General features: G+C 43.6%; 1 protein-coding gene and 1 long non-coding RNA gene across 5 annotated transcripts in view; both read right to left on the bottom strand.

Moving 5' to 3' along the window:
• HECTD2 (HECT domain E3 ubiquitin protein ligase 2) overlaps nucleotides 1–4,776 on the bottom strand; it is a 40,031-nt gene extending 35,255 nt beyond the window's left edge. For all 4 annotated transcript variants that reach the window (XM_065671898.1, XM_065671899.1, XM_065671900.1 and 1 more), the window contains exon 1: nucleotides 4,351–4,776. In XM_065671898.1, coding sequence (XP_065527970.1) covers nucleotides 4,351–4,566 — 216 coding nt within the window. In that variant the 5' untranslated portion in view covers nucleotides 4,567–4,776. The remainder of the gene's footprint in view (nucleotides 1–4,350) is intronic.
• A 3,283-nt stretch (nucleotides 4,777–8,059) lies between these two features.
• Nucleotides 8,060–13,084, bottom strand: LOC136010542 (uncharacterized). The gene is made up of 3 exons (XR_010610923.1): nucleotides 13,016–13,084; nucleotides 9,416–9,538; nucleotides 8,060–8,545 (listed from the first exon to the last, which is right to left on the bottom strand). It is a non-coding gene; the product is annotated as an uncharacterized LOC136010542 (long non-coding RNA).
• Nucleotides 13,085–13,351: the final 267 nt, after the last annotated feature.

Raw genomic sequence — 13,351 nt, 5'->3', positions numbered from 1 at the left:
AGTCATCAGTTGATATCAGGCAAAGGCAGATCAACTCAAGAAAATATACAGACTCTCCCTGCACATCATGATTTTCAGCCTTACATTAACCTAAAGATTCATTTGCTTGATATCTAGTATCTGTGCTCCCAGCGAGGAAAAAAAAAAGGAAAAAGAAAGTTTACATGCAAATCAAAACTGTAATTCCCCAAATGAGAATAAAAAATCTAGAATAACTAACATAATATCCTATCATTTTTTTAAACCCATACATTTCCCTTTTCCCTTAAGGGTAGTAAATTTAGACTAAGACATGCCGTCAGAGCTCTGAGGAAAGCACTTCACTTCCACCACAACATCCTGAAATACCACCAGGAGGGTAATAACACAGCCCATAAACCTGCCACACCACAGCGTACGCAAGCTGGTACACTGCCAGGAATTTTAAATTACTGTGGCACAAACAACCATTTTTCCATGGCTTATAACTCTGCAAATTATAAATTTGAGCAACCAGCAGGACTTCTGCCTTTAAAAATCCCAAGTTTCAATCTTTAGCTCCAAGTTCCTTGTATGTAACAAACATTCCAAAATAAAATGTAATTACTGCTACAATTTTCACATTAATTTTTTTTATTATTATTCTATAACCTTTGAAATGTCATTAAGATGCTTCTGAGAAAAAAAATCATGTGCCACATGACTGGAGAAAACCAGACCCCGAATAAACATGCCAAGACATGATTGACTAAAAGAGGACTTTTAAATCCAGATCTGAGGTTAGTCTGCTGTGTCACAAAATGTATCCCCTAGGTAAAAAAACCCTGGAGCTTAGACTAGTCTAATTATGATTAACAGGGAAGAGTTATCACAGATAATTGAGAAAAGGAGCTTTTATGAAACAGACTTATCGTAACAGCCCTTTTAGACTGACTCTACTTTAGAGGTTTTACTCCAGCCATCAAAATAGTATAGAACAGGAAGAATAAAAATTGCACATGCTGTTTACCTCCATCATCCTGCTCCAAGTGCAGTTCCAACAATATTAAACAAACACATGGACAAAGGCTGTATTGGAAAGTCCTGGAGGAATACTGGGAAGCTACATGCTCATTAGTGAGGATCTCTGACATCTCTTGAGAGACTAATCTAGGACAGGTGTACAGCACTGTGCCATACTTCAAAATTTTGTAGGAGGTCAGTGAGCCTCTAGAGCCCAAGACTCTACATACTGCCATCAGGAAACTGAGACCCCACATGGAGAATGAGTATGCTTAGAGGGAGTAAGTGGATCAAAGTAATCTTTAATGCTCTTTTAAGAGCATATTAATAACTCGCAACTCTGATGGCTTCTTAGTGGAAGTTTTCCAAAACATTAAACCCTCCATAACACTGATGAGGGACTAGCATTATACTTCATAAACCTGTGCTTTCTATTATTGAAGTTAAACTTAATGGTGAAAGTAAGTCACTGTTTGCAAAGTGACTTAAAAGTAAGAAACTGTGTGCAAAAAGCACATACAGAGTGCTTTCTGGGAAAAGGCAAAAGACCACCTAGAAGAGTTTCTTGAAAATCCTACTCTTTAGCCCTAATGTAACTCACTCAAGACCCATTTACAGGTAGCAAGCAAAGGTCAGTGAGGAGTAAAAGGCTTCCTGTGCAAGCAGACTTGAGGGCCACTCAAGATTACCTAAAGGCAGCTGTCAATGCAACCGCCTATGTGAGAAACAGGATGTTCCCTTTCATTTTCATCTCGAAAGGTGTAACATACGACCAGTTTTGCTTTACAGAAGCCTCTACTTGTTTCTGCTTACTAGGGGGCAAATTACTTAGCTTCCTACAAGTTTCTTTTCAGAATCTGAATATTGACCTCAAATCCATTACCCCTCAGGGCACTGTCTCTAATCACCATCTGGCCCATAAGAAAAGCCTGAACTCCTTGCAGAAGGATCATGTTAATTTATTCATGGACTAATTGAATCTCTACAACTTTCCTTAGAAATAAAAGCCTCAATCCCACCCCCAATCCTCAATGGCCCTTGGCCCGGAAAAGCCACAGTATGAATGATAATATCAATGTTCACATAATCCCTTTATTCTAACTTGCAGCTAGATGAGACATCTTTCATGCACATGATTTTCGGAGAAAAGGGTTACCACTATTACCTACTGACTTACTAAAATCCTGACTTTTTCCACAGCTATTGTGGAAAAATTGAAACAGCTTAAAGGATGTGTCATACCTTCATGTTGCTTTTGAGGAAGGTCTAGTCATGCTATGGCAGTAGCATAAATCTATGGTCTTTAGTGCACTGTGCACAAAGCCCAGGGAGATGTTCAAAGACCAGGATATCTGAGGCTCACTTCATATATAAACAGGGTATAGTATCTGTATCCCCACAGACATCATGTGATGGGTATACATTTAGAAAAAATAGGCAGAGAGAATATGAAAATTAAGGTCACCTGGCATATCACTGTATTTGAACTAGGCATGTATTTTTAAAGGAAAGGAATTCTAATGGGGGAGGGAAAAAAACATGAATAAGCAAAGATATTTTTTTAAAAAGACAGGAATTTCCCTCTGTTGTCATCATATTGCAAACTCTTCCCTGATTTAACAAGAAGGAAGCTGAGAACCTATTTCCCTCTTTAAAAGTGTTTGAGAGGATAAAGTAACACTCATTTTTTGATGTTCAATCAGAACTTTTAACACAAGAACTTGTGTTGAGATCATGCTATATATGATGAATCGCACAACATACTTCACAAAGCTCTGAAACTGGATGTGTAGGTTGGTCACAACTAGGGTTTAGCAGACCGGTAGTCCAACACCTTCTTTGCAGCAACTCTTAAAGGTCTTGCAAAAGCATACCTACATTCTGTTTTTGGTATATGTGGATCAAAACTTGCATTTGCCACAGAGAAATCCAGGACTATGGAAATGTCTATTACATCTGCCGACAAAACTCTGTATCATACTATTAAAAACCATACAGAGCTCTTCACATATTAAAGATCCCACATGCATTAGACAAGCAATTGCACCTAGCCAGACCTGTGCTCCTCTGCAAAAGGTCAATTTCCACAACTTATGTCAGTGGACAGCAGCTCAGAGGTACATGAAGGATGTCCAGCTACAAACAAGGTTTCCCAATTCTTTAAGGCAGTGGGAATTTCAGACAGCTGCCCTTTTCCACTCATTTTCATTAGCTGAGATAAGCCTAACACATTTTAGACCAGCACTTATATCGCAATACTAAGGGAATGCCATTTGCCATTCAAAATCTGGAGATTTTCAAAGGTAAAAATAATTCCTGCGCACTTGTCCATTACCGACTTCTCCCACTGAATCTGTATGTGAATCATAAGAACAAACACATTCTTTCACATTCAGACAGATTTGCAAAGCTGAAAGTCTTTCAGAAAATTGGAACGTTGTAGGCAAAACACAGAATTGGCAGAGCTGCTCAAAGGAGTTTGCAGTTTGCCTATGATTACTTCGTTTAACATTACAATGATTCCACGACAGTCAAACACCAGGCTCTCAATCTTTAAAATTCAAATTATGTAAAATGATCATTTCTAGGAACTCGGACATTTATCAGAACTGCTGAACTAAAATCTCCTAACTGCATTACTTACTACAGGATTGGTAAAATTTTGCTGTTGTTGAAGTAACTTACAGGAAGCTTTAACACTGAGCTATGTCAGATATTCAGCTCATGCCAGGAACATTTTTTGTTTCGTAATATTGTATGGTCAGCAGAAAGAAAAATCATAACTCCAGGAAAATTAAAAATCTCACTCGAGGTTTCCGAAATGAGATTATTCTGGCAAACATCCTTCTCAGAGTTTAGCCGTGTTAACTCATTCACCAGTTATCAGTGTTTTCTCATCTCTGTTTCAACACAAAGCAAAATAAAAGACCTCTTAAGAAAAAGTTAAAAATACACAAGTATTTTCCAGTTAGCTGTTTTGCCATTAAGTGTGTTAAGAGCTGAAGCACTCCGCCACCGAGAACCCTTAACGAACATTCACAGAGCTGCAAAACCTCAGTCATGACTAACCCAAAAGAGCAGACCGTTGTAAAATGTTAAAGAACTATAAGTAGATGGAGAATTTATAGCTTCATTATGTCACTAGTTACAGACGCACTTGTTATTTTTAAGAAACTTGAATGAGAGCCTCTCGCCGGAAAAGAACATGAAAGAAAAGGAACACGATGATCCCCCGCCACCGCGAATAAAGCGGCAAACACCGCAGACGCCCGCGGGGACCGCAGAGCCGGCCCCGCTCCCCGCGGCCAGGCCCGGGGCCACCCCGGGCTCTGACGGGTCGCCCGGCCCCGCCGGCGGCCGCAGACCTACCCCGGCAGCCGCGCTGGACGCCGACGGGATGGGCAGCAGTTTCTCTCGCTCTTTCTCCCCTTCTTCCTCCTGTTCCTCCGCACCCCCGCCGCCCTCCTCGGCTGACGGGGGCTCCGCGCTGCCCTGGTTCAGCTCCGCGCCCGGCGGTAGCTCCGCGCCCGGGTCGGGGGGTAGGTCGGCGGCGGCCGTGGCCGCCGGTAGGCTCTGCAGCGACATGGCCCCGCTGCCCTCTGTGCACGGCAGCGCCTCAACTGCCGCCGGACACCCGAGCCCGCTCCTTCTCCTCCCTCTGGCCGCCGGCTCCAAGGAGCCCCCGCGGGCACTCCCAGGGCTGCCGCGCCGCTCGGCTCGGCTCGGCGCGGGGCCGCCGCGGCAATGCAGCAGCCGCGCTGCTCCCGGGCGCTCAGACACCCCCGCGCGGCGGGGCGGAGCGCAGCCCAGCCGCCCCCGCCGCGGCCCGGCGAGGGGAGCGAGAGCGGGACGCGCGGAGCGGAGCGGAGGCGGCCGGCGCCACCGGACCGCGCTGCCCCGGCGCCCCCTCAGCCACCGCGCCACCTACAGACCGCAGGCGGGAAAAGGGGCCGCCGCCGCCGCCATGTTGTTTATAGGCGGCTCATAGAAACGCGCTTAGCGACCCGGGGCGCCGCGCGGGGGCAGCGGAGGACACGGCTACGGAAACTCCGTAGCGCAGGAAGAGCCGCGGCGTCCGCCGGGCGTACGGCGGCGGGAGCTGACCGCCGAGCTCTGCGCAGCCGCCGCAACGGCGGCGCCGCGGGGCTGGGGCACCGCTAGGGGCGCCCTGCGGCACCTACCGCCGGCACGCCGGTAACGGGGCTTCGCGCTGAAGTCGTGCGAGCGGCCTCCTGCGGGGCGAGGGGGCGCGGCCGGGGATGGCAACGGGTCAATGCAGGAGTAGAATAGAAAACTGCCGTGACAAGACCTCCGTGCGGGGACCGCCGGCACACTCCCGCTCCTCCCTCACACTGGGCCAGGGCGTGTGTGTTGCATCGCTGGCAGGGACTGCGCCATTAGTGACACCTCACGCTGCCACATCACCTCGTGGTACCTTCGTCACGGCTTCAAGTCATGCTCTAACATGGAAAATATAGACGCGAAGTGAAAAACCTTAGTCCTGCCTGTCCCACTGGCAAAGCCAGCGTGGTGCCAGGGGCTGTGCAATGGTGGCAGGTCCTGGCCCTTAATTTGGACCGGTCTTGGGAACCCACTGTCAGAGCCCAGGCTTGCTGAAGCTTTGCCATAATAATATATATTGAAAAATCATCTTCACGAGGTGTGATATATTGAACTGGTTGCAATACAACATCCAGACTAGATGTAATGCAGCATTTGTCTGTGGGTACTGACCTACCACGTGGCTGGGTATGTACAGGTATGGGAGTCCTTCTACATGTCAGGGATGCAAGGCTTGTGTATGCTAAGCTACAGAAGATTTAAACCCTTTAAACCATTCTCTGCTAGATGAAACAAGTTTCTCTCAGACCACTGTAATTTTGTGTCTGGAGAAGAATTCCCCTCCCAGCTTCTGGATCAAAGGAATGTGAATAGCATTACAGACCACTTGAAACAAGCCTCCAAAATTGTTTTTCAGATAGAGGTAAAGCCACATGATGGCTTTTCTCAATACTGGCATTACACAAGTAAGCTCCTGCAGATTGGAGCTGTGGTAAAGGTCTCTGTAAGCTGCATAAAAGCAAGGGCATAATAGGTACTGCAGAGTTAATCTAACGCGTAGAAAAATGCTTTCCTTTTTCGAGGGAACTGGCAGACCTGGAGTTTATTAGGTTTCATTAAGAAATCGCTTTGTCTTCTTAACAAATTAAATACGAGAGCTGGTTTTCCAAGAAGTTCAGTCCTCACTGTGCTCACTTCTCGGTTGCTCTCAGTGGTTTGCATGAATAAGTGACCTGCTGTACTTAAACAAAGCCCTCCAAACACTCACTCATCTTTTTCCTTTCCATGCCAAGAAGTAACATAATGATAGTAATTGCAACGACTTGAGCACACGCAGCTATACATCCAGTGGCAGTCCCCGACTGGAAGTAATTGGCACAGCTGTTTGGTGGAGCTGTGCCAGTTTGAAACATGGAAGGATCTGCTCCCTTGAGCCTGCAGAGAGAGATGAAGCAAAGAGACAAAGGGAAGTACAAATGTAGGAAGGCAAGTGTTCAAATGAATTCATAATGCTTCTTTTTTTTTTTTTTTAATTCCAATGAGCAATAAAGGCCTGATTTTTGATAGCATCAAAATGCCTTTCTACCAAGATTTCACAAAAAGCTAACACATCATCAAAGACATCAGTTTTTACTGTCCATAATGTCCTGTGCTATTTGAAGCAGAAGTACTATGTTTAATTAAACTAATTCAGGTGTTTTGACCCATGACAATTATGAAAATAAGCAAAAAGATGCTATTCAATTTTTTTCTTCCTATTTTTATACGAGAGCTAAAAAGACCACATACAGAAAAAAGCAAATGCGTTTTCCTACTTCTAACAAAGGTAGCATGCCTCTGGTGCCTAGGGTTTGTAGCTAAAAATATTTCAATTTAATTTATAGATCCACTAGGCAGTCGAAGATGTAACCACAGCTGGGAAAGGCATGTCTAAACTGGCTTTCAATCTGCTAGCGCAGCTGGATGCTAGCTGGGTGCAGCAGCACTGCATGTAATGAGGCAATGCACATAAACCCTGCAATCATTTGTTGCCAAAGTGATAAACCAGGTTATCGGGCAATGGAGAAGTCAGAAAAACAGGATAAAGATTGTCTTCTAACAGAAAAGGTTTGTGGGATATACAACATTTTGAAATATTAAACAGGTATGCAACTACCATTTTACAAGACTTCACCAGTATTTTTGGCCAGATGGCCTGGGAGCTTTGACAAAGGGTCACACATTCAATGCCTTTTTGAAAGTGCAGGCTTTTTGTCTGCATCACCTTTCATAATACTTCCAGTTCTTTCTTTGAGGCTCATAATGCTTTTGCTTACCTCGATGGTTGCTTTTCCATCTCCAACTGTTACTATATTCCCTACTTTATCCTTCCATGGACTCTTTCCTTTATTTTTTGTTTTTAATCTCTTCTGAGCTGCTTAAAAATCTTAAATCACATGGTGCCAGCTACTTCACAGTATTTTTTGGTGAGTGGGGGAAAGGTGAAGTTCAACCCAAACCTGTTTCTTATGCTGCCTAGGCCTACACATCCACATGGGTTCCTGGATGAGTTTGCAGCCTGAGCTGGACCCCTCAGTGTCATGCCACTCTACTGGCTCAGATAAGCATAAGTACACCCCTGAATGACTACAGAAGGGGGTGCAGGCAGTACGCGACCCTAAACATGTTTTCTTGTACTTATGCGAGCATAGTTCTGCCTTAGCAGGGTGTTGATCCTTTCAACCAGAACAAAACCTTCCTGACAGCTTATTTTAAAACCATTCACAAATATGTTTCTTCTATTCCAAAGAGTCTGAGCTGTCAGGAAGGGGAAGAAGTCAGCGGCACATCTCTGTGCAATGACGTGGCCAGGCACAGACCGCCACTAGGAATGACAGATGGAAACAAACCAAATGCTAACATTTTTTCACAAATGATTAGTAAATGCTTACAAGTAATAGATACACTCACAGAGACTGGCATTTGGGAGTGATGCACAAATGAAAAAAAAAAATAAAAAGGGCTAAATTCCCTGGTAGTATTTTCATGACAAATAATTGAGTGTACCTCACATGTTCCTCTGCAGTCAGAAGTCAAAATGCAGCCATAGTCAAAATCAGACCTGGTTTAATTCAGTGGTTTGGGCCCATTACAGGTTTTTCCCTGGCCCGCAGATGCTTTACTAGTGGTTGCAGTCAAAGAGTGTCAAAGATCCCTGGTGCAAAGTGGCATTTCAGGAACAGAAGTGACCTGTGTCCTTGAGAAAAGGTAGGCTGAATTTCCTTTTCAGTTGATGATACACTTTCATCATTCAGCAACACTGTGTCTCTCTCTTTTATCAAGTAGTCCTGTTTCTTTCTCTTTGTACTCTTCGAAGATCTTGTGCACTTCCCTGTACAAAATACTTGGGCCATTTAACAGATGCATGCTTTGTGAGATGGACCCTCAGTGGGCTCAAGGGGAAGCACAGGCTGGCTGAAATGTTGAAAGAAGCAGCAATGGCTGGAGACAACCCATTTTCTCTCTATGGGAGTAAGAGAGAGAGATAGTTGGGAGTTTTCCAATACAACAGGTTTTCAGCAAAACATTTCAATTTCACAGAAAGACCTGATTCATTGAACTGGAAATGTTTTACAAAGAAGCATCTTTTACAATGACCTTTTAGCAGAACTCAGGCAAGATGCTACTGAAATCCACCTGTTTACTCTTCCAACTCAGTTGGAGAGCTTGCCACACTTGTGAATCAGGGACTGCATGACTTCTGGAGTCCCTGGTCAGCTAACGCCTAAGCTGCTCTACTCTTCTGTGTGCCACCTGCACACATCACCCATTAGGGAAGACAGAAATTCATGTCTGCCCACAAGTCATGACTGTTCTGAGAATGCATAGCCTCAGAGCTTGTAAGGGATGACCCCAGCCTTGTTCAAGCTCCCCTGCTGGCAGCCACCCAGTTCCCTTGAAGCTGGACTAAGGTATAAATTTGGGAAGTTTTGTCCTAAAGAATCCAAATGATTGTGAATCCACTTACCACTGCTGGCAAGCTAGCCCGATTATGTTTATTATTCTTGATGGGAATAGGAAATGATGTAAAAGTTGAGCTTGTCTCACTGTCTCTCAGTCCTTGGACCATAAGCCTTCATATGGTCCAGAAAATGTCCCTCTTTTTCAGGAGCACATGTGCAAGGTGCACTCAAACTCTCCTGAGCTAGGTCCACGTTATTTCCCCTATGACTAACATTAGATTAATTAATCTATAGCTCTCTCTATATAATCTATATATACTTACCCTTTGGCTGTCTTCCAGTACTTGGAAAGCCCCATTTTTTAAAGAGTTTATAAACATTTAGAAAAGTGGTTCAAAGGACTCCTGAGCTAATTCACCAGAGGCACTTACATGCAAGTTACCCAGCTGTTGTTTTGTCTTGGCAGATACTCAATTATATCTTTCTCTTTGGCAAATGGTAAACTTTTGGTTGAAGGTACATCATTAGCTGGGAAGCATCCTGCTTGGGCATTCCTGGTACAGAGAAGGAAAAGGTAATCAGAAGTAATCAGCAGTTATATCTTACCTGCATCATAATACTTGCACTTTGGGTTTGCACAGCATCTGTGCCAGGTAACTTAAGAGGCTTATGGACACTGATGCCTAGGCAAGAGCTTAATTTTTATGTTAGTAATTAGCTCTTTTTTGTCTGCCTGAATAAGCTTGCCATGGAACAGGAACTTCGGATTGAAAGAAATCATTATACTCTGGTTTAGAAACACTGTAGCTATTTTAGTGATGCCCAGAGTGAGGTTATCTGTGATAATACAGTGTGTGCGAAGACTGGAAGACAGACACAGCAAGAGGAAAATTCACCAAGTGAAGAGAATTAACATAGTGACCACACAACATTTACTAAGATTCCTATTTCTTCTCTCCAGAAAGTTGGTGTTTGTTATTCTATCTTTAAATTTCAGTTAATTTCTCTTAAACTCGTACAAGATACATCAGTAGCATGATCTGCCCCGCGATATAGCAAAGGACAAAAGTTAAGGGTAGGAAATAACCCACTATCTTTGTCATGTCTGATCCGGAAATTGCTTTTAAGTGAGGTAGAGGCAGATATTACATACAGAGTTTTGTCCAATTTCTTTTCAAACTGGAAATAAGAAACAAGTATGCCATGCTAAAGAAGGTTCAAATGAGGAGGCAGTGTGTAACTGTCATGGTGTAAGCCCAGCTGGTTAAGTACCACAGACCCACTAGCTCACTTGCTGTCACCCCCCACCCTGGCCCAGGTGGCATGGGGGGAAGACTTGGGAAAAGGTAAAACCTGCAGGTTGAGATGAGAACTGTTCAATAGTTGAAATTAAGTAAATAGTAACAATAATAGGAAATACAGAGGGAGAGGAATAAACCCCAAGAAAACCAAGTAATGCACAACACAGCTGCTCATCCCCTGCTCACCAATGTCCATCCCATCTCTGAGCAGTGATTGGTCCCTTCCAGGTAACTCTCCTCAGTTTATATACTGGGCTTGATGTGCTGTAATATGGAATACCCCTTTGGCTAGTTTGGGTCATGTGTCCTCTCTCTGCTTCCTCTTGGCTTCTTGTGCCCCTTCTCACTGGCAGAGCACGAGAGACTGAAAAGTCCTTAAGTAAGCACTACTTAGCAACAACTAAAACTTCTGTGTCTTATCAGCGTTGTTCTCAGCCGAACACGAGTATACCAGCTACTAAGAAATAAAAATTAACTCTATCCCAGATGAAACCAGGACAATAATGTTTAATTCAGAAAGTTGTTTCTGTACCTGTGTCATCATGTGACCCATACAATTGTAAACCGCTGATAGAATTAACGTTTCTGTTTAGCATGGCTTTGTAATTCTTAAGAAAATTGCCCAATTGCTTTAAAAAGAGAACATTCTTGGGCTGAAGTGACAGGAAGGGATAACGTAATTCCAAGATGCTTCGCTAGCGAGGTCAGCGGGAGGGTGCTGGCGGCGGCGGTAGCCGGGGCTGCAGCTCCCTCCAGCGCCAGCCCTGCACCGCGCACTGGAGCACTCCTGATGCCTAGCTTTGGGAAACTGCTCATTAGCTCACAGACATGTTTGACATCGTAGAAATTCGTAGATTTTGGGCTTTAGAGATAATAAATGTGGGATCAGATCATTTATACAATAATTTGTATGTGTATCTAGGGAACTTATAGGGCAAATGGCATAGTCAAAATTAATCTCTTATGTTAGTTTGGGCAGGATTAAGAGCTGGATGTTTGAAGACTGTTGAGAATTTTACATCTTTAATGAAGTATGTGGTATTCCCTTTGTAATGTCTAAAGCAGACAGGCATCCCTGTGCTGTGCAGCGTGGATTCCAGTGGAACACCCTGAGCAGGTAGCACATAGCTGCCGACTGGGTGCTCCAGTGCAGGTCACACTGGTGTACTCCCCAAGGGACTTCTGAAAAAAAAATGCACCAATGTAAGGAGGATCTGAATATGTCTTATGGGTACTGGCTGTCTTCTTTTGCATAAGTGCTCATACTCTCTCATAACTCGTTCCTTCCTAAACTATTCTAGTAAAACCTCTTTGTCCAACATAGAGCACAAAAACCTCCACTTGGTATGTGTGGAACAAAATGAGTGATGCAAACACAACTAATGTCATGGTGACTCAATTGTCTTAATAAATGAACAAATAATGCTGTTTTGTCATCTTAATGGGAAATGTTTAATAATAACATTTTTTGCCCTTGCCCCACACAAAATCCCTGTATATAAAAAAAATACCTATCAGTGTTTGACTCTAGTGGTGGAGACTTTATAAAAAGCATAGCATTGGTCTAGATAATAGCATTGGTATGTCTGTATTCTTCCTGAATAATTCCCTTTTAAGACATGTTTTCCTTTTGTACTTTCCTTGCGCAAAGGATCCTCACCTCTACGTAATCTCTAAGAGGGTCATGCTCACTGCAGTCCCTGAGACACATAGTAAGGCAGTAGAGAATCCTATAGTTACAAAATACTTCTCATATAGAAGCAAGAGATACTAAAACAGCTGTACAAGGTCCCTGTATAAATTACTGCCGTTGTTTAACGTGAAAACTCTGTCTACTGACAATAAATCTGGAAACATTTTTCTTGAGACTGCCTTCTGCTCCCAGCTTTGTTGGCCAGTGATGGTAGCATGAGCAGGACATCACTTTCCTTTTCAATCTGACTGACAAAATAGTTCATCTTGGTCTTCTACCCTGCACTGCTCCACCTGACCTCTCTGGAAAAAGAAGAGGGGCAGAGGAAAACTTTGCAGAGTTTCCTGTGAACCCTGTGTCCAGCAGAAGAAGCATTAAGATGTGTGTAGATCCTTCCCATGCTGCAAAACCTGAATAGGGGTAATCAGGCATGCCAGCTCTGGCAGGGTGCAGAGGGGAAGCCAGGTGAGGCTTGCCCTGCTCCCTCCAAAGGGCTGAGCTGGTGCTTATAGCACAGTCTTCCACATTTTCAGCTGATATTGTGGAATTTGCTGTTATTGAGTATAGAGGTGTCCGATTTGCTGAAGAAGAGCTTTGCAGGAGTACAGGCTCCTTCCTAAGACAGCGGTGCCAAGTTATAACGTCATTTGTATTCAGCCAAGTAGTTCTATTTATAATAACCTTTCAAGTGACCCAATCGTACACTTGGTAAAGCACTTCTAAAGAAGGAGATTACTTTCTTTCTTTCCAGAGTATGAAGTAGTGTACTATATAAATACTGCAGCTTAACTACTGTCTATTTTGAATGTCAGTTAGGATCAGGTAGTGTTTATACACTCCTAAATTTTAGCAGTTTTTATTCAGGACTTTTCAAATTTGCATCAAGCTGAAACTTGGCGTGTAAGCTGTCAGCACAGATGCTAGTTTTATTCCAAAAATAGACTAAGTTAAAGCTTTTTAAGGTGTCAAATGGATTATTTATGCAGTGGTTGCAGATGCTTTAGTTTTCTGGCTCTTTCAACTATACAAAAGCTTACTGTGTCACGTCCCTCCCTCTTCCATTCTCCAACATAACAGTTCTGAACAGTGAGGAATAAGAAGACAAGTAATGACACTGGAGTAGTAATCCGGAGATGGCGTGCCCTGGAAACAGGCATAAGTAGCAGTCATTTTTGGTGAAACAAAACATATCCTCCACCATAAAGAAAAAAAAATCAGAAGACACCTGAAATGTTATGACACCAAATGATGAGATATTGTTTGACAGCACAGTGAAAGGGAAGACAAAATCCTCAGTACTGTGGTGGTTCCCTGTCAATCCCATTTAGACAAGCAAGAACCTTTTCCCAGGGATTACTGCAGACAACAGCTCT

This window comes from Lathamus discolor, chromosome 3, assembly GCF_037157495.1.
Source record: "Lathamus discolor isolate bLatDis1 chromosome 3, bLatDis1.hap1, whole genome shotgun sequence".
Classification (NCBI taxonomy): domain Eukaryota; kingdom Metazoa; phylum Chordata; class Aves; order Psittaciformes; family Psittacidae; genus Lathamus; species Lathamus discolor.
The sequence above is the reverse complement of the archived record's forward strand: the minus strand, read 5'-3'. Positions and strand labels throughout refer to the sequence as shown.